The sequence below is a fragment of the Melitaea cinxia genome, chromosome 2 (genome assembly GCF_905220565.1).
Source record: "Melitaea cinxia chromosome 2, ilMelCinx1.1, whole genome shotgun sequence".
Taxonomy (NCBI): domain Eukaryota; kingdom Metazoa; phylum Arthropoda; class Insecta; order Lepidoptera; family Nymphalidae; genus Melitaea; species Melitaea cinxia.
The window spans coordinates 4,908,394-4,935,354 of NC_059395.1; the positions used below are offsets into that span (position 1 = coordinate 4,908,394).

The 26,961-nt window shown below is 36.7% G+C and overlaps 1 protein-coding gene across 1 annotated transcript; it reads left to right on the forward strand.

Annotated features, from left to right (window-relative positions):
* The first annotated feature begins 4,912 nt into the window (after positions 1-4,912).
* On the forward strand, positions 4,913-26,016 carry LOC123663211 (probable uridine nucleosidase 2). Its single transcript, XM_045597910.1, has 8 exons — positions 4,913-5,012; positions 15,652-15,747; positions 16,796-16,895; positions 18,242-18,410; positions 23,716-23,832; positions 24,629-24,765; positions 25,022-25,208; positions 25,842-26,016. Exons 1-8 carry the CDS (start codon positions 4,954-4,956, stop codon positions 25,964-25,966), a joined length of 990 nt encoding a protein of 329 aa, XP_045453866.1. The 5' UTR covers positions 4,913-4,953; the 3' UTR covers positions 25,967-26,016.
* Positions 26,017-26,961: the final 945 nt, after the last annotated feature.

Sequence of the window (26,961 nt, forward strand, 5' to 3'; positions counted from 1 at the left end):
CAGAACGAAAACTGTTCGGGCAGCTAGTTTAATAAACCCGGCTACGGTGAAATGCTTTGTCTAAACACATACTAACAACGTGACTTGTAATAAATTACATGTTATGACAAATAAAACGCTACGCATTTACAAATTAATGCTTATATTATACATCGTTTTGTGAACGATTGTGATGCAAGACAATTCTATAAAATACTAAAATTGTGTTAATTTTAATGTGTTTTGTACTGTTTTTACTACGATGATATGTGAATGGTATGTATTTTATTTATTATTGAACACATTTTTATACGTATTTGTCAATGTTGTTGGGTGTAATTTGAAAGTTTAATTCTGTTTCTTTGTTTCCTTTGTTATAAAACGCACGGAGAACTTTATTGGTTAAAATGAAAAGACATTTCAGCGTGATTCTCTTTCTTATGCGGGTATGCTTAAGTGCATAATTATGTTAGGTACCTTATATTTGTTGAAAGTTAGGCGAAGCTATGAGTACATGCAATCGTTAAATATTACCTCATTACCCGTATTATCTTTCCTTAATCGCCTTTTACCTTAATATACTTTGCTTACTAACATTTTTGTACAATATGTTGCTTTGAAGAGATTATTACTGATTATTGGATGCTTCTTTTGTACATCGGTCGCTATAACTACCAGTATATAAGTGTATAATCTATGGCTATAACTGTTTGATGCATACGCGGGAGCGTATTTGTCTGTTGACATTGAAATCATTTGTCCTAAAACGTTTTGTGATCTGACGGTTTATGTATGCTGCTGGATACACAGGAATTTCAACGAGCTGAGCTCGTTAAGTAGAAAGCGTTGATAATTATATGAATAAGATAGGGCTTGGGAGAAAGGGATTGCCAATGAAGAAATTTAAATTCAGTATTACGGCTTTAGAAGTTCAGTAAGCATTACATAGCTATAGCTGTATTAGCGAAAACAAATTCATAGAAGTATCTCTGACTGAAACCACGAGGAACGTGTGATAAAATAAGTTAAAGAAATAAATTTGTTTATAAATTTTGGGGTCAATGAAACCTACTGCTTAGACAAAAATGTAGATATACAAAAATAATACACAAGTAATTGCTATTAAAACGTGAATAACGTATCGCTTGCTGATAGTAATTATTATCTAAACGACAAATTAATTGCTTGGAAATTATATAGACAGAACCATATGTTTATAATTATCAAAGTAAAATTATAATTAGGCTCATAACTTTTACACGTCTGTACGTATTAGTCTGCATTAAAATAGATCATTATTTTTCATCGTTATCGTCAGGACAAGGCTGTAAAGGAAAATTAAAAAAAATCATATAGGCGGATTTACGAAAAATAAAATGTGTTGGCACGAATATATTTTATATTAAGTATAGTATTTATTAAATGTTATATTTAACGTTTTTTTTTTCATAATTGACTTTCATGTGATTTTATTTTTGTCGTTGAGTAAAATGCGATATTTTTGTTTTGAAAGTGTAAAGGCCAGCGTAAATATTAAAATACAAATGTTTGTTATAAATTGACTTTCAATTTATTTCTAAATATGTACCATCAAATAGTTTTTTGAATGGAATGCAAACAATATTACGCTAGGTAGGTATGTATATTAGTTCCGTTTATATTGTTTAACGCTTATATGCTAATCGCTAAGCTAACGCGATCACTTTTCATATTTAAATTTATATTTGTTCAGGTGCTTACAAAGTTTGTTATTTTGTTAAGGTCGGTGCTTAAAGCCCAAGAAAGACAATGTCAGTGTAGTTTGTCGTAGTAAATAAGTACGCCCGTGTGCCAAAACTAGTCGTCCAAAACGAAGAAGAATGAGGGTAGATAGATTTTTGTGATCTATCGCCATCTACAAGCACATCAGTCTTCTCGTGATCCTGGCGATTGGACACATTGCCGAAATATTGGGACCTCAACAAAACAATAAACTTGGTAAGCATCCGAGCAAATATAAAGTTAAATATAATTATGCTCATTACTTCGTTCTCATTTACGCGGTAGAGCAAATATCCTACTTAAAATTTGGAACAGCCCGTCTGGGTCACAGCTAAAGAGAACTGCTTTCAAGTAGTGTTGTGATCCTTACCACCACAGGGTGGTGAGTAAGGTGGCCAGAGCTCCTGGGGATGGTCAGTTGTAGGTTTGTCAATGCACTTGCGATGTTTCTGGTGTTACAGGTGTCTATATGCTCCGATCCCCGCTTACCATCAGTTGGGCCATACGTTTGTTTGCTTACCTAGTTATATGAAATGTTCCGTAGCTTATAGCATCATTTTCATTCATGCATTCAGCGTTTAACATCCTACTGCTGGGCAAAGACCTCTTTTTCCGTGTAGGAGAAGGATTGGAGTGGAGTCACAATGATAGTTACTACACTCCTCCGAAACGGCTGGACCGATTTTACCGATAGGTCTGAGAATCGGTCAATATCTATTTTTCACACCCCTAAGTTATAAGGGGGGAGGATTAAGGGGGTTAATAACATATATAGCAAAACAACGTTTGCGGGGTCAGCTAGTAGTATATACATAGAAATAAAATTTCAAATACTAGATAACAGTTTTAAAAAAGGTAATCATGTACATCGCCGGCTAGAAATTTATGGGGTAGGGGGGAAAAGGGGGTGGAGGTGGTAGGGATTGTGGGTTTTTCACCATCCCGGACAACTATTTTCGTGTAAACCCCGTTGTTACAGAGATATCGTGGTTGAAGTTTTGAGGTTCAATTTTTAAATCGAAAAAAATTAACCTTCCACCTTTGAGGTTAGAGTAACGCTTGGCTCCGGCGCTGCGGGAATTGCAGCCCTTCCGCCCGTGCGTGCGAAAGCACGCTCACTCATGCTCCGTTCAGCGGAGGCCTCAGCCGCTCCTCTACGCATTTGTTCGCGCACTTTCGCACGGCGAGCAAGGGCAGCCCTCCTTTCACGCCTCAGGCTTAAAAAGAACACTCTAGGGGTAGGGCAAACTAAGACCACGTGGACAGTGGGGTGCTCCGATTCGGTTTTGGGTATTTTTCGTATTTCTATACCTATATTCTAGCACGCAATGTTACTAATTTTATTAGCATATTATGTCTGACGCGTTATTTTGTTTAAAAGTGTCTATTTGTCAGTCGTTAAAGGTCAGTTCGTATCGTGTTTTGATCTTGCAGTAAAGATCGTTTTTACATAAATTTGTTCGAAAATAACGCGTGATAGTCGCAGAACGGAGCATGAGTACACTTCCCGCAGCACCGGAATTAAGGTAGAGTCAGAAATAACAAAAATTTTACCTGCCATAAATTAATCTACATGTGATATACATAATAACCGAAAAAATCTAAAATAAACAGGTGTTTATAAATAAACCAAACTAAAAAGGAATAATCTTATCAAAAATAGTATATTGTCATCGGTTGTCGATAAGTCTACTAAGTTTGAATGAAATCTGAACGTTTTATGTGGGTCAAAATGAAGTCCAAAGTAGTCGGTTACAAACGTACAAAAGGTGAAGCTAATAAAAAGCTTATGATCAATAGACGTCTAACACCTCAAGTTAGTTGTTAACCCTGTCGGGGGTCTAGAAACGAATATAATATAATCAAAAACGCATAGACTATTTCAAATATACGTATGACTTGAACAAACATTTGTCATGTGTTTTGTCAAGCTATGACTATCACGCCAATACATGTGACCCAAGTGATAAGAAATAAGATAGTGGTTACACGCTGCTCTTAAATACAATATTATTGTAATCTGTAGTAATATTATAAAGCTTTTAAGAGTTTATTAATTAAATGCGCTAATCTCAAGAATTTCTGGTTCGATTTGACATAATTGTGTTTGATAGCAAATGAAAGAAAAACCAACTTCAATCACATCGACAAGTAATACAACGTAGGTAGACGAAAAAATTATCAAACGCACTAGTCGCCACTACTATTATCGAAGGTTCCCCTCGATTTCATTGGGATGCTATTATCAGATCCTGGTTTCCTTATCATGGCACCACCGTTGGGATAGATATCCTAAAAATGAGAGCCTTTCTAACAAAAAAAGAATCAGTAAAATGGGTTCATAAACGACGAAGTTTCCGCGAACACTCAAGAAATATTTATATGCGGACGAATTGAGAAACCTCCTTTTTTGAAGTCGGTCAAAAAGTAAGTTACCGTTAGATAGGTCATTTATCAAAGAAGGCTACAGGCTATATAACATCACACTACGACTAATTGAAGCTGAGGCTCAATGAAAAATGTTTCGAAAATGAGGCTTACAGATACCATTACAAACAAAAAATAATTTTATATTTGTAAGTATATTTCAATAAACAGGCATATTAATTAATTTGAATAAATTTCATATAATTCCGTAGAATATTTATCCGTGAAAAATAAACGTGTAAATTTTGTGCTCTTGTAACTATTTTAATCAAGCATAATTAATTTGTCACTTGCTGTTCAACACAAGTAATTAAAAAAAAGGTTCTGACCTTGGGTCGATTAGTTCCATGTAAAACAAAAATTAATGAATTTATCTTATATATAAAACTCTCATGTCGCGGTGTTTGTAGGCAAACTCCTCCGAAACGGCTGGACCGATTTTTATGAAATTTACTGTGCATATTGGGTAAATCTGAGAATCGGCCAACATATATTTTTCATAATTAATAGTGTCAGCTAGTGAGGTTTATAAACTACTGTAAACAACAATGTATTTGAACTTGAATGGATACAAAAAAAGTATTTTATTAATCTTTTAAATTTGTACAATACATAAATATATTTAGGGAGAGTGTGAACAAATCTTAGGAATTGAATCATGGACGCACGCGTGGAATATTTGGAGCAATGCCAAACAACTATTAGGTAGTGGTTGAAGTATCGATCTTTATATCAAACTTGTTAGTGTGTTATTTGACGTGATACAGTGTTGTTGTGGCAGTAAAAATGTTAAAACATATGCTGTTTATAATTACAATGTGTTCTATGGTTGCTAATTCGATTGCGTAAGTTATCACTTAAACTTTTTACTTATGTTTGTATATAATACATCTTTCTTTTTTAACTGTATAACTAGGTCGACAAATAAGCGTACGGCTCACCTCACTGCAACACCAGAAGCATAGCAAGCGCGTTGCCGATCCTATCCCCGATTCCCCCTAGGAGCTCTGCCTTACTGTGTTTTTGCTCTCTACTTACCAACAGGAACACAACACTGCTCGAAAACAATATTATTTTGCTGTGATCTTCTGTAAGGTCGAGATACTACCCCAGTCGGGCTGCTACATATTTTGAATACAAACTTTCCTGCGGCGCCCTACCACAGTTAACTTAGTATGAAATTCCTTCTTTTACATCGTATGATGCTTCATCAGTAAATACAAAAATAAAAATGTTTGTTATGTTTTACTAAATGAAACATCATTTACACATAAATAATTAGTACCTGGGTGACCGAGCTTAGCTCGGCATTTTTAGTAAATCATGTTTTTTGGAAATCATATTTAAATACGAAGACTAATCTCTAGACAATCAGGCTCCGATTTAAGGGGTTTTGGTTTTGGAGGCCGGGTGAGGGAGAAGGGGGAGGAGTGAGTTATCCTCTGGTACTACTAACATCGTGTAAGATCCTATGGTTATGGAGATATTGTGGTTAAAGTTTTGAGGCTAAAATTGATTACAATACTTTTGAGCTGAGAGCATTTATGCTCCGTTCCGCATCTTCCACACATTATTTTCGAACAGGAGTACGTAAAAACGATCTCTACTGCAAGATCAACAAACGATACGAACTGACATAAACGAAATAGACAACATAGACTGAGACAGACGCTTTTAAACAAAATGGTTGTGATGTATTTTATTTTATTTCACGTCATGTTTTATTACTTAAATATATTTTTATTATGACAGCAGCAGCACCGTGATACGGATGCAACGCCGGAGCCACGCGCTATTCTAGTTTCAAAACTATAACCATAGATATATATAGATATTTTTAATCATTGTTTCTGAGGTAGATAAAAAGATATTTTCTAAAAATGAATCCTAGCTATATCCATTTATTGCCCCCGAAATCCCCTGAATACTAAATTTCATAAAAATCGTTGGACTGTTGGAGCCGTTTACGATATTCAGATATATAAGAATTGCTCGCTTAATAGTGTAAGATACAGTTATTTAGACATAGCATTTGTGCTTAAATTTTGTTAATTGTTTTTGAACGAAACCCTAAGTGACGCGTTATTTTGTTTGAAAGTGTCTAATAATCTATTTGTCAGTCGTTAAACATCAGTTTGTATTATTGTTGATCTTGCAGTCAAGATTGTTTTTACATACTCCTGTTCGAAAATAACGTGTGAAAGTTGCGAAACGGAGCATGAGTGCACTTCCCACAGCGCCGGAGCTAAGGTGGAGTCAGACGCGGAGTTCTATGGTATTGTGATTTTTTTTTTTTTGATATCGCAGGGTAACCCATTTACGGGTGATATCCAGGATGCCCGGGTAGGCATTCCTAAACCGTATGTCGGCTTAGCACTTGGGGGTGCACTACCGACCAAAAGCCCTGCGGGAGCCTTCAGCCGATTTAATTGGAGGGTCCCGGAACTGCAGGCAACAGGATCCCTCCAGCGACAGGCTGGCCTCGGCGAAAAGACCAGACTTCTCCTCCATGGGACTCTGAACACCTCTGAACAATCCCGACGACGCCATGTCTAGCAGGACCGGGTTCCCATCCCGGCCCGACATGGGCACAGGGGCGTTACTGGAAACGCATTAAGTAGCGCCTCCTACGCACCCCCGTTCGTCGCCTGCAGACGGAGGCCTCGTCGGCGACCCCCTCTCTCATCCGCTCGTCGTTCTCCTTCTGGGACATTACTGTCTCGCAGAAGGAGACCAATGCCTTCCAGGACTCGTCGTCACCGAGCATCGCGGTGATAACGCTCGGCAGTGACAAGTCCCCTCCGAGGACTGTCGTCAGATCGCGACGTAGCGCCGCCCATCTCGGGCACACCTCGAGGGTGTGCTGGGCAGAGTCCACCGCCGCGCCACAATCGTGACATTCAGTCGTCGGCTCCCTTTGGGCCGTCCGACACAAGTATTTACCAAAGCAGCCATGCCCGGTGAGAACCTGCGTCAGACGGAAGGTGAGGGGTTTGCGCTTACGGCGCATCCACCGCTCAAGGACCGGGCGCAAGGCAGCCGTTACGCGTGTGCCATACGGCTGCTCCGCCAGGTCCTCCCCCCACCTCCGCATTAATGCTTCTTGCCCCATCCGGCGCACCCGTAGGATCCCGTCCAACGTGAGGTTCTCACCGAGAGCCCTCCTACCCGAGACGTATGAGTAGGTCTCGGCAAGGACCTCCGCCACGAGCTCCCACGGGGGGTCGCCAGCTAGAGCAGTAGCTACAGCCCACGATACCGTACGATACCCCCGAATCACCCTCACCGCGATGATCTTCTGCGCCGACCGCAGTGCGGCCTTATTCTTCGCATTGAGGCGATCCGCCCAAACCGGGGCACCGTACGTCACCATACTCCGGCAGACTCCGGAATATAGCTGCCTGCAGGCGGCGCTGGGTCCTCCGAGGTTCGGGAGGAGTCTGCCCAGTGCACTCACCACCTTCATGGTATTGTGATAGCTCTAAATAAAATAATTCTAACCTCAAAACTTTAACCTTACTTTAACCTTTTTTAATGGGGTTTCACACGGTGAGAGTGGTACCAGAGGATAATCCAAACCCCCTTCCCCACTCGAAATAAATAACATTTATGTTATTTGTTTCAAACCTGTAATACAAATAATGTTTATTTTTTATTTACAAAATAATGAGAATATTATTGAGATGTACACATTTTCATACTCTCCTCTTATTTTTTGGGTCCTAATTAAACAGACTTCTTTTTAATAGCATTATTTGCCTCTAGAAATCTACATTTTCTTCAAAATTAATAAAGTCAGCCACACATATCGAGTGTGAACTATACTAGCGTAGCCTATCGCAGTCAACTGCTTGACATAGGCATCCACGAGTTCGCTCCAAAATTTGTGTGAACTCATGTGTGTTGCCCATAGTCACCACGCTGGGCAAGCGGGTTGGTTTTTTTTTATGTCACTAGGTTGGCAAACAAGCGTACGGTTCACCTGATGGTAAGCGATTACCGTAGCTTATAGACACCTGCAACACCAGAAGCATGCCAAGCGTGTTGCCGACCCAATCCCCAATCCCCCCAAGGAGCTCTGGTCACCTTACTCACCAACAGGAACACAATACTGCTTGAAAACAGTATTATTTTGCTGTGATCTTCTGTAAGGTCGAGGTACTACCCCAGTCGGGCTGCTCCATATTTTGAGCAGGAAATTCCTGCTGTGCCCTACCTCAGTTAAAATGACCAAGGACCAGATGAAATTAGTTAAAGTGACCGCAGGGCTGGCTTTGTTGCACCAAAGACGATGCTGCCCGTCTTCGACCTGTTTATTTTAAAATCAAAATCAAAAACAGCTTCATTCAAATAGGCTCCAAGAGCACTTTCGAAACGTCATTTTACAAATTAAACCCATAAAAATCAATTATTATATTTTAGAAATAAAGCTACCACTGATTCGGAATGTAAATTCTGCAGAGAAGAATCGGCAAGAAACTCCACATTTACTCTTTTGAAAATAATATATAAACTGTGTTTTAATACAGAATTAGTAACATGTTGCATAAAATACAGCGTCACTGAGTCCACACATCTTAAGCTCTATCTATTATTATTTTTTTAATAAATATATAATTAAACTTTAAATTTATGCTGAGACAATTCCAAAATCGTTTGAGGGATTTTATTATACATGCAAATACCATGACCCAGAAAGTAAAATGTTTACTTTGCGCAGTCGGAAACTTGGAGTTCCAATTTTGTTATTCCTTCTCGTGTTTACAATGCAATTATTACTATTTATTTCAAAACAATGAATATTGTGGTGAATATACATAATATGGTTATAAATATTGCTACGTGTTAAAAAATACTATATGCTACAATTAGCATAACATTGATGATAAGGGGGCGTGGTTTACCGATCACGCCATGTGACGTCACAATCAGGCCATGTCGAAAGCATAGTCGACCGGAGGGGAAGCTTTCGTGGTTGTTGGTCGTTGGCACCAGGGATAGACGGACGTGTATACGGTTCTAGCTAATACTTAGTTTTGCTTTTAGTAATTTAATTGTATTAAATTTGTAATCTTAATAAATAGTTAGAGTGTGAATTATAAATTTAGTTGTACTTATATAAAATGTTATTTGTTAAGAATTTAATTTGTAATCTTAATAAATAGGAATTATATTTTTGTGTTCGTTGTGATTATTTTTTTTAGTTAATATTTAGAGTGAATTATAAATTCAGAAGTGGGATAGTGCCACCGTTCTGAATCGTAGGCTTTCTTGGTAAAATTGTGCTGTAATAAAATTTGGTTTCTAGTAAAAATGTCCGATCACAATAAACGTAAAAGTCGTAAAAGAGATAGGACGCCTACCCCTGGTTTAGACCAAACACTTCAGGCGATTTTGAATCGCTTAAACGTTTTGGAAGGTAGTTCCAGGTTACAAAATTCAGGTGAGGGTAGGTCGGGTGATATGTTGGTGCCACACCCAAGCGAGACGAGTCGACCGTTGTCTGGTACGGTCGCCATGCCACCGCCGTCACCGACTGTGCAATCTTGTGGTGGAACTACCGTCACACAGACGAGTGCTGATACGGTGATTAGTGAGGTAACAGAAAAACTCGTAAGCGCAATCAACGCTATACCGGTAAGATCAAATAATGTTTTTGTTTCTAATTTTGATCCGTCTTTGCATGATTTTAATGTGTGGTGTCAAGAAGTCGATCATGTGCGTAATTTAAATCGTTGGGATGATCGCGAATGCTTGTCTCGTATAGGAAATTGCCTCAGAGGCGATGCGAAGTCTTGGCTTAGCGAGTGGGTTAGCAATGATCGCTGTTGGTCGAATTTTAAGCGTGAATTTAAATCATTATGTCCGTTTCGGGTAGATATTGCTAATATTTTATTCGACGTAATGAAAACCGAATCCGATAAGTACCCTACATATGCGGAATATGCTAGACGCTCTTTGTTGCGATTGCGCATCGTTTGCGGATTGAGTGATGAGTTAATCGTGGCTATTATTATACGAGGCATCACGGATCCTCAAATCCGTGCGGCTGCTACAAACGCGAAGTTGTCCCCCGATAATTTAGTTGATTTTCTGTCGATTTATGTGAAACCAACCGTTAAGACGAACTATACGCGACCCGGTTATAGTAAAAATAGTTTACAATTGAATTCACGCAAACGTGGGCATGATGATTCGCAAATTAAATGTTTTAAATGCAACAACTTAGGTCATAAGTCTTTTAATTGTCCTAAGCGTTTTAAATACGAATCTGTTCCATCCGGTGATGGTAATAAGGCGAGTACATCGTCTGCGGGTGTTCCTGGATCATATAGACAAACACCAAAACCAGAACCTTGCTCGTTCTGTAAAAAGGTCGGACACAAGGTTGAAGATTGCTTCACAAAACAGCGCTCCGAATCACGAGGCAAATCTAATGTTAACTTTTGTCATAGTATTAACGATACCTATAAACAAAATGACATCGCGACAGCCGTTATTCAGGGTGTACCCGTCGATGTGCTTATAGATAGCGGTTCTACGATTTCTCTAATATCTGAATCGGTTGCAAAGCATCTTCAATGCACTCAGACACCCTCATACAGAATATTACGCGGCATCAGTAATGAAGAAGTACATTCCACTTTCCGTACTACGCTAACAGTCGAATTTCCTGAAATATCTCTTGAAGTAGACTTTCATGTTGTATGTGATAGGTTTTTGAGCACACCAATTATTATCGGTACCGACGTTTTGAATAGAGATGGTGTTACTTATACACGTATGCGAGGTCAACAACGCCTCACGCGGGTCGTTGATGTCATGTGTATTAAATCCGATACTACGGTCACAACGATTGATTCTCCGTTAGTAGGACCAGATAGGGAGCGTTTAATGAGCATCATTAATGAGTTTGCAGATTATCTTGTGGTAGGTACGGCTTGTACTACAGTCACGACAGGTTCTATGCATATTAAGTTGCACAACGAGACACCGGTAGTTTACAGACCTTATAAAATGTCGCAAGATGAAAAAATACGTGTTAGGGCGATCATTAAGGACTTACTTGATAAGAATATTATTCGCGAATCGGAATCGGAGTTCTCAAGTCCGATTTTATTGGTTAAAAAGAAAGATGGTAGTGATAGGCTATGCGTTGACTTTCGAGCCTTGAATGCTAACACCGTCAAAGACCACTATCCTTTACCTTTAATTGATGACCACATAGACCTTCTAGGAAAAGCCAAATATTTCAGTAGTTTAGACATGGCGACCGGGTTCCATCAAATTCGCCTTGATGAGGAATCTATTCCTCTTACAGGATTCGTAACTAGCGAAGGGCATTACGAATATATCAAAATGCCATACGGTCTAGCAAACGCGCCCATTGTGTACCAAAGAATCATCTCCAACACATTGCGTACGTTCATCGATAATGGTAAGGCATGCGTATATATCGATGATGTTCTACTGAAAAGCCAGTCAGTTGACGAAGGTTTGCAGACCTTACGAGAAGTCTTGGACACTTTGACAAAGGCTGGGTTTTCCATTAACCTCAAAAAATGTAAGTTCCTTGTTACAGAGATCGAGTATCTAGGCCGGACGATTAGTAACGGTCAGGTAAGGCCGAGCGCTCATAAAGTGGAAGCTCTAGTTAACGCAAGGGTGCCGACTAACGTCAAGGAGGTAAGACAGTTCTTAGGTCTTGCAGGGTATTTTAGGAGGTATATTCCAAATTACTCTCTAAGAACTGCGTGCATCGCTGGATTGCTTCGCAAAGGTGCCGAGTTTAGCTGGGGCAAAGAACAAGAAAAAGTGCGTAAAGATATTATTGAGCGTCTAACTACAGAGCCTGTACTAATTATTTTTGATCCCTCACGTCGCACTGAGCTCCACACAGATGCATCATCGGTTGGTTACGGCGCCGTGTTGTTCCAGATCACTGACGATGGCAACAAGCGACCTGTTGCCTATTTCAGCAAGGTGACTCAGGGGGCCGAGTCACGTTACCACTCTTACGAGTTGGAGACGCTGGCGGTTGTCAGAGCGTTACAACATTTTAGGCATTATCTCATTGGTATAAAATTTAAAGTGGTAACTGATTGTAACGCTTTGAAACTGACCCAGCGTAAAAAGGATCTTCTTCCCAGAGTTTCTAGGTGGTGGGTATACATGCAAGACTTCAACTTTGAACTCGAATATCGTAAGGGTACTGCGCTGTCTCATGCTGATTATTTGAGTCGTAACCCCGTATATAATTGCAGGATTCAAAGGCCGTTAAATTGGGCTCAGATAGCACAATCTGCTGACGAGGAAACGCAGAAGTTGTTGGAAAAGCTTCAGAATGGTGAACTGGACTCGTCCAGATACGTCAAATCTAACGACACGCTTTACTACAAACTAGATGTTGTTGGCGAACAAAGTCGTATGTTATGCTACATACCTAAGGGTCACCGTCTGAGTTTAATGCGGGTCTTTCACGATGAACACCAACATATTGGGGTGGACAAAACTACTGATCTGATACTCAAACATTTTTGGTTTCCCAAGTTGAGGCAGTTTGTGCGGAAGTACATACAACACTGTGTAGTATGTCTTTCTCACAAAAAGGTAGCACGGCAACCGCCGCAGCCCATTGAGTCATGGGAGAAACCCGATGTGCCGTTTTCTATTATTCATACTGACGTACTAGGGCCTCTTCCGCGATCAAACGATTTTAAGTTTGTTGTACTAATTGTAGATGCTTTTACTAAATTTTGCCTTTTATATTCGATTCGTAATCAAGATACTAGCGAGTTAATAAAAGTTTTTGAAAATGCAATTTCACTTTTCGGTTCACCAAAATTAATAGTTGCTGATCGTGGTCGAATGTATGAGAGCAATGTATTTGTTAAGTTTGTAAAAGACCAGGGTTGTGATATTCATTTTATAACCGCTGAAATGCATCAAAGTAATGGGCAGGTTGAGCGGTACTGTCGAACGGTCATGAACATGATACGTGTCGAGTCAAACTTTAGACAGGAAAATTGGTCAAATGTGCTATGGAAGTTACAGCTCACCCTGAACATTACTTTGCAAAAATCTATTAAATGTTCCCCTATGAATTTGTTAGTTGGCAGCAATGGCGTTACACCCGTTATACGATCCCTGGTCCGCGACGTGGCCCAACAAGCTGCGAATCCAAATCGCGAGTCACTACGCGAGCTGGCCCGACAACGAGCTATAGTAGCCCTGGATGAAAATCGTTCCCGCCAGGACGCTCGTGTCAATGAACGACGAAAGCTACCCCACACGTTCCAACCAGGTGATCTAGTATTTGTGCGTAAATCGAGCCAGACCACGAGTAAGTTGGACTCCGGCATGCGCGGCCCATACAAAGTTACACGAGTGTTGCCACGCGGGCGATATGAGCTGAAACTAGTCGCGGGGTCATACGGTAAAACCACGCAAGCTGCTGCAGAATATATGATTCCCTGGCGAGGGGAGTGGACCCCTGAAGTGTGCGCCTCATTTTTTGAAAGTGAGTATTTTCTTTGTCGTCTTCTTTGTTTTGTGAAAGCTTGTTGCGACAGTACAGTAGTGTACGTTCAAAGTTTAATAAGTTTAATGATAATGATAAATAAAACCAAGGATTTGCTTATACTAGTTTACATCATCATGAAACAAATTGCTGGTGTTGTGCTTATATTTGTTACAATTGTCATGGATATACTGCGGTCACTGTCCATTGTGCAAACTGCGGTCACTGCACGTTGAGCATACTGCGGTCACTGCTCACTGTTATCTGTTTATATTTATGTTTGTTACAATTGTCATGGATATACTGCGGTCACTGTCCATTGTGCAAACTGCGGTCACTGCACGTTGGGCATACTGCGGTCACTGCTCACTGTTATCGCATACTGCGGTCACTGCGATTATTTTCGATAGGACATACTGCGGTCACTGTCCATTCTGCATACTGCGGTCACTGCTTGTTTTTTTTTGCTTACTGTTGAGCTTTGCTTGAATGAAATTGAACTCCTCTTACTGTTGGCTTAATTTTGTGTTTTGCTGAATGTAATTGAGTTATCGTTCTTACGCCGGCTTTGCTCAACGCTTGTGAATACTTAGCTAATGCAATCAACATGACTTTCAGATGATAATGATGAGGAAGATAGTGATCTGTCTCCGGAGCTCTCACCTTCGGGCACCCAAGATCAGGTCGTGGAAGTGGAAGTACACGCGGTTGAGGATGCCGAAGAGTCGCCAGATGCAGCAGCCTCTACACTCACGGGCGGGGACGCGCCGTCATCAGAAGAGGCCGAATTAGCATAACATTGATGATAAGGGGGCGTGGTTTACCGATCACGCCATGTGACGTCACAATCAGGCCATGTCGAAAGCATAGTCGACCGGAGGGGAAGCTTTCGTGGTTGTTGGTCGTTGGCACCAGGGATAGACGGACGTGTATACGGTTCTAGCTAATACTTAGTTTTGCTTTTAGTAATTTAATTGTATTAAATTTGTAATCTTAATAAATAGTTAGAGTGTGAATTATAAATTTAGTTGTACTTATATAAAATGTTATTTGTTAAGAATTTAATTTGTAATCTTAATAAATAGGAATTATATTTTTGTGTTCGTTGTGATTATTTTTTTTAGTTAATATTTAGAGTGAATTATAAATCTACAATATATATATGTTATATATATATATATATATCCAGCAGTTGGATGGTTATCCCTTCATCGGTCGGCTTTTTAAGTTCCAAAGTGGTAGTGGAACTGTATTAAACCTTAGTCGCCAATTACGACAGCCATGGGAAGAGCTATATTCTTTACTGACGTAGCCACACAGCTTATTATTATTATTATGTTCTATGTAAGCCACTCTAAATCAAACTCAGCTTAGTATATTCAAAAACAAATTTGCTTCATTTCGATTAAAACCTTTTATTTATTTATTTATTTATTTATTCTTAATGTACACCAAAATACAGACACATATAAAGAAAGATACAATACAAGATGTACAAAGGCGATCTTATCGCTAAATAGCGATTTCTTCCAGATAACCTTTGGGAACTGGACACGATACAGTAGCAGCGGTTAGAAGTGTGCACAAATTAAGGAGGAAAAATCAATAATAAATAGATAAAAAACTACGATATGATAGACTTACATAATTATTAAAGAAAAAAAAACATATAAATAAGTAAATATTTTAGTGTATACTATATATAATATTTAATTTATAAGTAAATATTTTAGTGTATAATATACATATACACACACATAAACATACATACACACATACATACATACACATATAAAAATATATACATATATACATATACACACATAAATATATACATATATGTGTACATAAAGTAAACTACAAATCCTTCTTCTCCAATCCTTTTCTTATCTCTGCGTTTTAAAGACTATATAAAATATGTTGTTTTATATTGTTATCACTCAAATAGTCTATGATTTTTTTAGTGATACTTCTCCAAAAATACTCATAGACAATGACGCGGGCGGTGACGATGCAATGGCAATATTCCTGGCACTTTTGTATGAAAAACATTTTAACGGGTAAGTAAAAATTATTATTGGTCTGCCGATATTTGTAGATTTTTTAGAGATTAATTGCATAGCAGCTCAAATAGAGGTGACATGATCACTTCGTGATCAAACTCCTTAATTAAATAAAGATAAAAATAATAATTATTATTATTATACAAATTGAATTTGTTTTTGTGGAAACACTAATATTACATGTACTAAATACTTATAGATAACCTAAAAATAAATGACCAAAACTATCACCTCTTATTAAAAAAAATATGATAATTAACAACAAATAAAACTGTTGAGAAGAAAAACATAAATATTATTGACCTTTATAATTAGCGAAAGATTTCTCGTTATTTTTTTATATATAATATATAAGATGTTCGATTAATAACTGCGTTCGTAATGGGTCATGTTCGGTATACAAAAAAAATCCTAGCCCTTCTTTAAATTTGACTGTTCTTAAATGAGCTTATGAGCTTATGAGCGTGTAACCGCTGTTATAATTTAAAATGAAAAACATTCTACAAGAAAAAATATTTGTTTTCATTTGCAGTTCTTTAGTTTAATACGACAGATAGTATTCATATATCATTTAATCGACGTTTTTAGGGCTAAGAAAAATAGTATTGGACGGTTATGCTAAAGTAAGTTGCCAGAGTGAGCGCTATGATTTTTTTTCACATGGGACATGATCTAAACACATATAGAACCCTCATTTCACGCAGTTAGGAGTCGAACATTCTATATACACAACTATATCGGCATCGGCAAACAAGCATACGGCTTACCTAATGGTAATCGATTACCGTAGCCTAAAGACGCCTGCAACAGCAGAAGCGCATTACCGGCATTACCCCTAAATCCCCCAGGAGCTCTGGTCATTCTACTCACGCAAGGAACACAACACTGCTTAAAAGCAGTATTAATAAGCTGTAATTTGTCCGGTCGAGGTACTACCCCAGTCGGGCTGCTCCAGATTTTGAGCAGGATATCTCCTGCTGTTCCCTACTTCAGTTATAGTTAAATCTATAGGTAATACAAAAACTGTTTCTTACATTATTTTAAGCCCCAAACTAATTGGGTTGACGACCGGAATTGGAAACACAAATGAAGACAATGTGTATATAAACAACCAACGTATATTGAAAGTAGCTAAAAGACAGGATGTAAGTATATTTACTATTTCTAATCAGACATAGGTTATATATGATAAAATGTTCACTTTATACATGTAACTTTTTTATACGTGCTAATCTCTGAAAGGATGAGATCGATTCGAATCGTTTTTCTTAATGAACGTAAAACATGAACGCTCTACAATCAACGGCACCCAGCTAGATTTTCTTATGTCGGAAGCTCGGAAATGCAAGCAGTACCCTATCAAAACGGCCAGACCATGGTAATCTATCTATGTATAGTTATTTAACCGTAGGTTAGCATCTGCGACCGTGCTTATTGGAACAATGACATTTTGAATCTTTAGAATTAGCAAATACTTTGGGTTATTAGAACATAGAAATTTGGTATCTCTTACAATTTACCTTTCGTGCATCTTATCTTCTTGTTGCGCAATTGTTAATTTTACAAAAGCCTTTTAGTAAACCCAAGACCATTATTTCTAAATTTCTTTTATATTGCTTCTTAACTTTCTCTTTTATTTCTTCTTAATTTTCTAATACAGAACTCTTCAGTTGGCCAGAACATGCACTTCTGTTCAAGTTATCTCGACAATTTTAATTGAATAACTATTAAGTACATCAGTTATTATTTACGAAAGGTCACACGCGGTCCCGAACTCTGCCTATCTACATGGCCAATACAAATGTTTGTTATGAGCGGGGATCGAGCGTGAAACCGAAGCGTTAAGGCAACTATTTGCACTGCTCAAGGACGGTTCATATTATGGTAAAATAATAAGAAAGGAGAGAAATACAACAATGCTATTGAAGAATATTGCATCTTATTTATGGGTCATTGAATTGAACCAGATGATAACGTTAGGGAACTAAAATAGAACACAATAGCATCTTAACTGTAAGAATCATAACCGTTTCTACTATTACTTAATTTATTTTTAATTATTTAATAAAAGTGTTGTTATTTTACAATTACTTAGTAGTATAGTTCATTTATAATTATTAAAATTTATTATTCTACCCAGTGTTGGTTATCACAAGTTAGTGCATTGGTGCACTGAATACGCTAGTCTTTGCCGTTTCGTTCCACGCTCTTGACAAATATTTGTAAAGACCATTCAGTTGTTTTCAGGCCAAGAAAAAGGATTTGACCTTAACCTTACGAGGGGCCGTTGAGTGTGGAGTATTTTTTGTTGAACTAATAACCAAAATAAATTTTGACGGAATCTCATAGAGTGATTGTATAATTAAAACACTGAAACTGTCTAAACTATTTAAAGCCATTTTTTAATTTACGTATTATTTATTTTATTACACGAATGTAATTAGTAGAGATTGCAAATTTTAAGTCACATTCATTCAAGTTAATTTATTAGGTACCTATATATAGGGGTTCGAAGACATCACTCGTGAACACCCCTAAAACTTCCGATTATTACGGAAAAGACGGTCTCGGTGATTCCGGTGAAGTAGTGACAGATCTCGTCCCTGCTAAGGAGCAGGGAGCAGTTTCTGCGCTCATTGAGTTGTCTAAGACGTATGAAGGTAAAGGCCAACTTACATAATTTAATCACTTATCTTTTATCGTATGCAGTTATTAGAGTTTATCAGACTTCACTCCTTAAAAATCGATTTTCATATAAGGCGTCCGGTATTAAAATAATATGAAGAGTAAAGTCTACTGAACTAATGACCTGGTTACGTTTCTCGTAACGCCATCTATCGCATAAAGTCTAAAGGCGTAACGACGTTTTCTAATAACACCATCTCATCGTAACTTATCATCGATAGATGGCGTTACTTGATTTGTTTTTTTACCATTTGAAATGGTATTAATCTTTTTCGCCTTCTTGTGCCTATTTAGAGAGTTAATCTGAAGGAGTAAACTCCAGTCGTGCGTCGGAGCTAACACACGCTCTTTTTTTAATTCTCGAAAATTCGATATTTATTTATTTATTTTTTTTTTTTTTTTTATTTGGGAAACAAACAGTAAAATATAACACAAAGTAAAAAAGAACATCAACAAGATAGTGCATATATCAGTTAAGTTTCCACTAACAACTAACACAGTAAGCAGAGCGCAAAAAAATTTATAATTAGAAATAAAATATATAAAACAAAAAATAAAATACAAATACAAAATCAAAATTAAATTAAAATCAAAATAAAATTAAAATTAAAATCAAATTAAGATCAAATTATAATTTAAATAAAAATAAATTAATTTAGAATTAAAACACAAAATTGAGTAACTTAACAATTGAAAATGTTAATAAATAAAATGAAAATCAAAAAAATAATAAAAATCAAATAAAACATAAAATAATTAAATTTATTGATTCATTAATTGATTAATGTTACGTCTAAAACTTAATAACGAACATGAGAATATATCAGCGTTATAAAAATTTTTATTATATATATTGCAGGAACGACGAATAAAATCATTTTGGGCATATTTAGTTCTAGTATTGGGCAAATAAAAAAGATCATTTTTACGTTTAAAAAATTTTGGGAGATTAAAGTTCAAACAACTTAGTAAATAAGGACTATCGACAACATTATTGACTAGTTTATACAGAAAGATTTGATCTTTTAATGTACGGCGAACTTCCAGTGAATTGAAACTAGGCAAGTCATGATAAGAGCGACAAAACCTATAATTCAAATGCTTAAGGAATTTAGCTTGTATTTTTTCAACGGACTCAACATATATCTTATATTGAGGGTTCCAGATAGTAGACCCAAATTCCAACAAAGAGCGCACCAGGCCATTGTAAAGAATAATAAGAGTATAGTAGTCTTTAAAATCCTTACCAACCCTAAGTATAAAGCCAAGCATCCGATAAGACTTAGCAACAATTTGATCTATATGGCTCCCAAATGTTAACTTATTATCCAAGTAAATACCCAGGTCTCTCACCCCCGCAACGCGGTCAATAATTTTGTCGTTTAGATGGTAGTTAAAAGAAATCGGTGTTTTTTTACGTGTGAATGAGATGACGCTGCATTTTTTAACATTTAGAGAAAGCTGATTATCCTCACAATACTTGCATAATTTATTTAAGTCTTCTTGTAATAGCAAACAATCTGGCAGCACAGATACCCTTCTAAAAACCTTCAAGTCATCTGCAAATAATAATATCGAAGAGTGCTCGAAAACTTTACAAATATCGTTTATAAAGATATTAAAGAGCAACGGACCAAGGTGAGAGCCCTGTGGTACACCAGAAGAAACAGGAGTAAAAGATGAACAAAAGCCTCTTATTGTCACTGCCTGACTTCTGTCCCGAAGATAAGACGATAACCACCTAAGTAGGTCACCGTGTATACCAACTTGCTCCAGTTTATTTAAAAGTATGTTATGGGATATTTTATCGAAAGCCTTCGAGAAGTCGGTATACACGACGTCCACCTGGCCACCACCATCCATAGCTTTCAGTACACGATGAATCAGCTCACACACATTAGTTTCAACGGATCTTCTATCGACGAAACCATGTTGTTCATCAATCAGAATACCCCGTACAAATGGATAGATGTTATCGTAGATAATTTTTTCGAACATTTTAGCTATGGTACATAATTTAGATATCGGCCTATAGTTCTGAACGTTATGTTTATCGCCTGATTTGAATACTGGTACCACGAACGATATATTTAAAACCTATTGTATTTTAGTTGCTTAGGTTTATGTATCCCCATTTATAGATTCTATACGCGCTAGCGCAACGGTCACAGCGCTGGATTGTCGCTGTTCCGCTGCCCGTGCGGGTTCCGTCGAGTGCGACGTGTTTAATTATTTATAACATTGTGAAAAACGTCACATAATAATATTAGCGTATAATTAGACCTTCTCTGTATAAAACTTTCTTAGAACTTTATATTGCTACGTGCTAAAAAATTGTTTGCTGGGTTAGAGAGACACCCACAACTCCTAACACGAGACACAAGAGAGAGAGTAAAAAAATCCTACCGAATCTTAATCTTCTTTTTCAAAAACTCACAAAACCAACTTCACTAAAGCAAAGCTTAAACCTATAAGAACTACAATGACTCACCCACAATAAATTGCACTCAGATCTTAAGACGGCGAGAGAATCCAACCCAAAAAAAGAAAAGAGCAAAAAGAACGCAAACACTCGCCCTGAGGCTTATATACCCTAGCAAACCCCGCGCGTCGCGACACAACTACCCCCTAAGGTGAACCGCGACGTAATACAATACGAGGGTATTCCAAAATTAAATCAGTCGCCTAGAAAAAGTAAATAGCAACGCTAATGCATAACTGTGCATCAGCAGGAACGAAATCAGGCGCTATTAAAAATATATGCTACAATACCCCCCCCGACAGAGAAGAATTTTGCATCTCTGGCAAAATTCTAATAAAAAACTAATGTAAGGAGAGAATCTGGTAAGCTCAGGAAGGGATTATAAAATTTAACTCCATACTAAGAGAAAAAAAAAAAAATTTTTTTTGATAGATTAATCATAAGAGATAATCGAATTACAAAAACACCACATATAATTTTGAATTTACTGCAACACTGTCTTACGACCCAATCATACGTCACTAACATACAACATCCTGAAATTCAACTATCAACGTGCGTTAACCGACCTAGACAATTAACGCCCTGACACTCAGAGTGACGGTCTATAAATGAGCACCACTCAGCAGCTACTTAAAATTTTTAATTTAACAATTTTTTTTTCTTTTTAATCCATATTTAATACCGTATTCCCGATGTAGGCTTTAGAATGTGCATAACACAATTAGTATCGAATATATATTCGATAGAATAAAATAATATGTGGAATCGCCACCCGTTCCAGAGTTAAGTTGTAACACAACAACGACAACAACTTATGGCGTAGGCTTTAAACAAAATAATATGAGTGAGCAGATACGTTAAAGATGCACCCAACACACACAAATTAAGTTATTGCTCAGTGGAATAACTCAACAAAAATAAACACCAAAAGTACATTAGAGATGTACCCAACACACCACTATCATAAGTCATGTACTTGTATAAGCACAAAATAAAAAAATGAGATCATCACCCGTCTCAAAAATGGAATACGTAATATAGATTTAAAACAAAAAGAAAACACAATATCAATTACCCTTACTACCAGAACTTCCTGTTAACTTCAAATCTTTAATATGCCAAACCCCAAGATCTTTACCATACATATCCTGTAATACGTATACAAGAGGAGATCTTTTACCAACAATTCGACATTTGATAAATTTAGGCGCTAATTTCTTAGAAAAGTATTTATCTTTATCACTCAAGAAGTAAGTTTTCTTATAAACAAGATCACCAACATTAAATTCCGCAGTCCTACGACGCAAATTATAACTTGAAGTATTTTTTAAATGAGCGGCATACAACCGAAATTGAACTTTATCGAAAATACTCGCCAACCGACCTAAGTTCTCCGCATAACAGTCACGAGGAGTAAAAATCATATTTTCTATACTATCAGAGTCCAAATAATGCGAACCACACGACACTAACTCCCTACCGAAAACTAAAATTTATTATAACTAAAATATATTAATAATTGATTTCACTTTTATCAAAGTGTCACTAATACCTGCCAAATCGGTTATAATATCCAACGGACTGACCAAAATCTCCTCTGACGGTAACAATTCCGATAATTGTAATATTTGTTTACGTAAAGCTAAAACCGTGGCAGCTGGCTCCTCATTCCGAACAACCACCTCATATTCTAACTCAGCCTTAGGCAGGGATACGAATTTTATTAAGTGAGTCATCGTAGCACAATAATAAAATTTAAACGAAACAAAAAGTACCAAAAAAAAGTTCGATTTAAATTAATGTTAAAATGTAACAAAGACGTACAAAGTAAGCAAAAATATTCGTTAATAGAGGGTAGTCAAAAAAAATTAGTTACGGCAAAAATTATTGAGCAAGAAATAATTAATACAAAAAGTAGGTAACTGAAATTTTTTATCAAGGAACGATTAACAATGCAAAAACCGTGACTACGTTCGTACAAATCTTTTAAATTCAAATAAAAACTTTTAAATATTAACTTTAAATTTTAAACATACCAATATAAATACACAACCTAAACGAAACAGTAATCAAATTTAATTAATAAAAATGAAAAGTAATAATTTAACACAATTCACAAAACACAAAACACACAAAGACACAAGGACAAGACCCTTTATATACCCAGAGAAAACCACTTGCCAGGAATAAGAAAAAAAAAAAAAATTTGAGTGCCAATGCGATACCCTACAAAATAAAATAATTAAAATAATTCACCGACAAACAAATAATTTTAAATATTAGAGAATTTACGCTGGGCGCCAGTGCTACGTGCTAAAAAATTGTTTGCTGGGTTAGAGAGACACCCACAACTCCTAACACGAGACACAAGAGAGAGAGAGTAAAAAAATCCTACCGAATCTTAATCTTCTTTTTCAAAAACTCACAAAACCAACTTCACTAAAGCAAAGCTTAAACCTATAAGAACTACAATGACTCACCCACAATAAATTGCACTCAGATCTTAAGACGGCGAGAGAATCCAACCCAAAAAAAGAAAAGAGCAAAAAGAACGCAAACACTCGCCCTGAGGCTTATATACCCTAGCAAACCCCGCGCGTCGCGACACAACTACCCCCTAAGGTGAACCGCGACGTAATACAATACGAGGGTATTCCAAAATTAAATCAGTCGCCTAGAAAAAGTAAATAGCAACGCTAATGCATAACTGTGCATCAGCAGGAACGAAATCAGGCGCTATTAAAAATATATGCTACAATATAGATTTTCTTTAAATATAATTCATTATTTTGCAGGTCAATTAACAGTTGTAACTTTGGGTGCTCTTACAAATGTCGCTATGGCTATTAAACTTGACCCAAATTTTCTCAACCGACTGGCACAGTTGTATATAGGCGCTGGACACATTTATGGTAAGTTTATTATCAAATTATGTGTAGAAAAAGTGATGAGTATGAATGATATAGTTATGATATATCTTTAGATAATTGTTCAAATAAGTGAAACTAATTTTTGGTTTCGGTATTCGCTATCTGTTTCAGTAAATTTTATAAACTGTAAAAGAATCTAAATTGAGACTATTCGTATTCATTAACAATCGGGAAAATTTGAGGGCCATTGGTATTACTGATCTAATGTGTTTGTTAATAAACGCCCCTAAAAAGTAATAAAAAAAAAGTATGTTTACTTATGTACGCAAGTAAAAAGTTATACTTCATTGGCTAGCTAACATCACGTTGCTAACTTGTTCTTCGTTGGCTAGCTAACTTCAGGGTTTCGGTCTTTTTTTTGACGGTGTGCGCGCGCATCGTACAAATTTACTTTCATAATTTTTCCCTAACATGCCAAAAGAAGTATAACTTAAAAAACATTAATTAATATAATTCGTCGGTCCCGGTTATTTTCATAAATACCTTATAGCGATCGGTATTCATAGTAGGGAACATATCCGCCAACCCGCAGTGGAGCAGCGTGGTGGATTAAGTTCCAATCACCAAGTGGCAAACGACTATATGGCCCACCTGATGGTGAGCCTAGTGGAACTGCTTATACCGTGGTCGGCTTTATAAGTTTCAAGGTGGTAGTGGAATTGTATTATCCCTTGGTTGCCTCTTACGACACCCACGGAAAGAGAGGTGGCTATATTCTTTAATGCCGTAGCCACACAGATTACTAGTAACGTATTTAATTGTATTCAATGGTTTTCAGGTGAAGATATACCAGACGCAGAGTTTAACGCAGAAATGGACGTTGAAGCGTACCACGTAGTTGTACAACACGCGACACCCGATAAAGTTACTATATTCCCGTTCTCGCAAACGATGCGTTACTTAAACTTTTCAAAGGTTTGTTCAATTTATTGTTTCTTTTAGAGTTATAAATGACATTCCGGAGATTTTTTTTTCTTTTTAACCATACTGATACTCACCGAGAGGTTATTATGACCCTGTGATAAAAACAATAAATTTAAAAATTACTTTAACTATTTATTTTTATTGCTATTTTAATAAAATACTTTTTAGTCAATATGTATCTTTGAAACCAAAAATAAATTTAATTTCTTTTTTAATGTACATACGTATTTACTTAAAACCCTTTCAGACATGGAGAGAGGAAGTGTTAGGCGCAATAAACACAGATATAATTAAAGCACAGAATTTGTATGAAAAAGTTTCTCTTACAAGATCTGATAGATGGCAGGCCCTCGACCCTGCGACGGTAGCGCTTGCTGTCAAACCCGATTTAGTTGATGAATACAAGTATTCCAAGAACGACATTATTTTATGTGGTAAGCATCTGAACGTAATCATAATAAGATCGATTTAGCCTGAATTATTCCACTACTGGCCTCTTTCTCCATGTAGGACAAGGGTCAGAGCTTAATCTACCATGCTGCTTAATTGAGGGTTAACGGGTATATTCCTTGCTATCTTGTCTATGTCTTTGACAACACCTCCGGGACCATATCATTATCGGGACCGACAGCTGGTCGACAGCAGCAAACATGTCTCCGAGGCACAGTGGGGAGACCCACAAGAATATAAATTGAAGTTAAAATATTTCTTAATTATATGAGAAAGCTGTGATATTAAACCTTTCCTCATCTGAAGACGACCAGACTGGTCTAGTAAAATAAATGTTTCATTAAAGCCAATCGTGTTTTGATTCTCGCTCGAAGCTGGTTTAAAGCTTTAGTTTCTGGTCCGTCGCTTCGGTGAGCATCTAAAACTGCAGTATGGCCGTTGTCGTGGACAAAATATTTTGAATATTGTTACTTCACATATATTGCTAATAATTTATTTATAACATACATAATTTGCTATACTTTTTTATCATATATAGCCTTTCCCACTTAATAAGTAATGAAACCTCAAGTTGATTTTGTAATGTTCCTAAAGTTATGTTCTTTTATTATTTACAGGTGAAAAAAGAGGCATTAATACAAACACTTTCGTTGAGAAAGAAAACGCTAATGTACGAATAGCTTATTCGGTGAAAACAGAAGTATATCGACAGTTTCTTCTAGATTTATTCGCTCATGAGTAATTTTTGCAAAATTTTAGAATTATGTATTAAAATAAACTCTTCAATAAATATTTTTTTATTCATATTCACTAGTTAATTTCTTCACTATTCTATGGATATTTGGTATTCTGGAAATAAGAACGTAAAAATAACAATGATACCATCGTCTGATCATCTAACCTGCTTCTTAATTTTACGTTTCGTTACAAAAATAAAAGCGAAATAAGGGCGCGCGTGTAAAAAATAGTGGTTACAAGTGATATATTACATTATTATTTTGTACGAAATTCTTCATCATTAAAAAATATAGTTATTTAAAGACGCCTAGCGACATCTATCCGAGATTTCAATAACTCTTTAACTGTCAACTTCAGCAAAGCCGAGTGGTTTATAAAATTTGTAATAGATGGCGTTACACAAAAGTATAACGTTTTTGTTATGGAGAGTAAGGAGAATCTTCTTAAATACCTATGGATGAGTTGAAAAAGTGTCAGCGGTAAGTGGTTAAATAAAGTGGCTCTTAATATCAGCAGGATGGCGCTCACGTAGTAAAAATTACGATGGTGTAAAAATAATGATATGTACAGAATGAAGTAAAGCTGATTTCGGATACCTATTTAAAATGAAGTTCACTGAATAGAAAAATTTAATATTTTTAACCGACTTCAAAGAAGGAGGAGTCTTAACTTTTTAATGATCTGAATGATTTTACTTACATGAATACAAAATAAATATATATATCTGACAATTAATACAATTTTATTCTATGAAATCAACTAAATTAGCATATTATTATTGGATTGACGCTGAAACGACCATATACAAGCATATATTTAGATTATTTTTGTATAGTCAAATGCATACCTAGAAAATTTGCTGTTTTCATTGAGTCACCCAATTATAGGCACCTACGCCACACGTAAAGAGAGTCCTCCTAACAGTTTCATTAAAACCTTTTGCACTTTTCTCCCCTCTATTTTATTTAACTAATATACAAAAAAACTTAAATATTTCGC

Excerpts from the sequence above, each read along its gene's own strand:
- LOC123663211 (XM_045597910.1), top strand. The coding sequence starts at position 4,954 with ATGTTAAAACATATGCTGTTTATAATTACAATGTGTTCTATGGTTGCT. Across the intron at positions 5,013-15,651 it reads ATGGTTGCTAATTCGATTGC|TGATACTTCTCCAAAAATAC; the intron begins GTAAGTTATCAC and ends TGATTTTTTTAG. Across the intron at positions 23,833-24,628 it reads AGGCGCTGGACACATTTATG|GTGAAGATATACCAGACGCA; the intron begins GTAAGTTTATTA and ends AATGGTTTTCAG.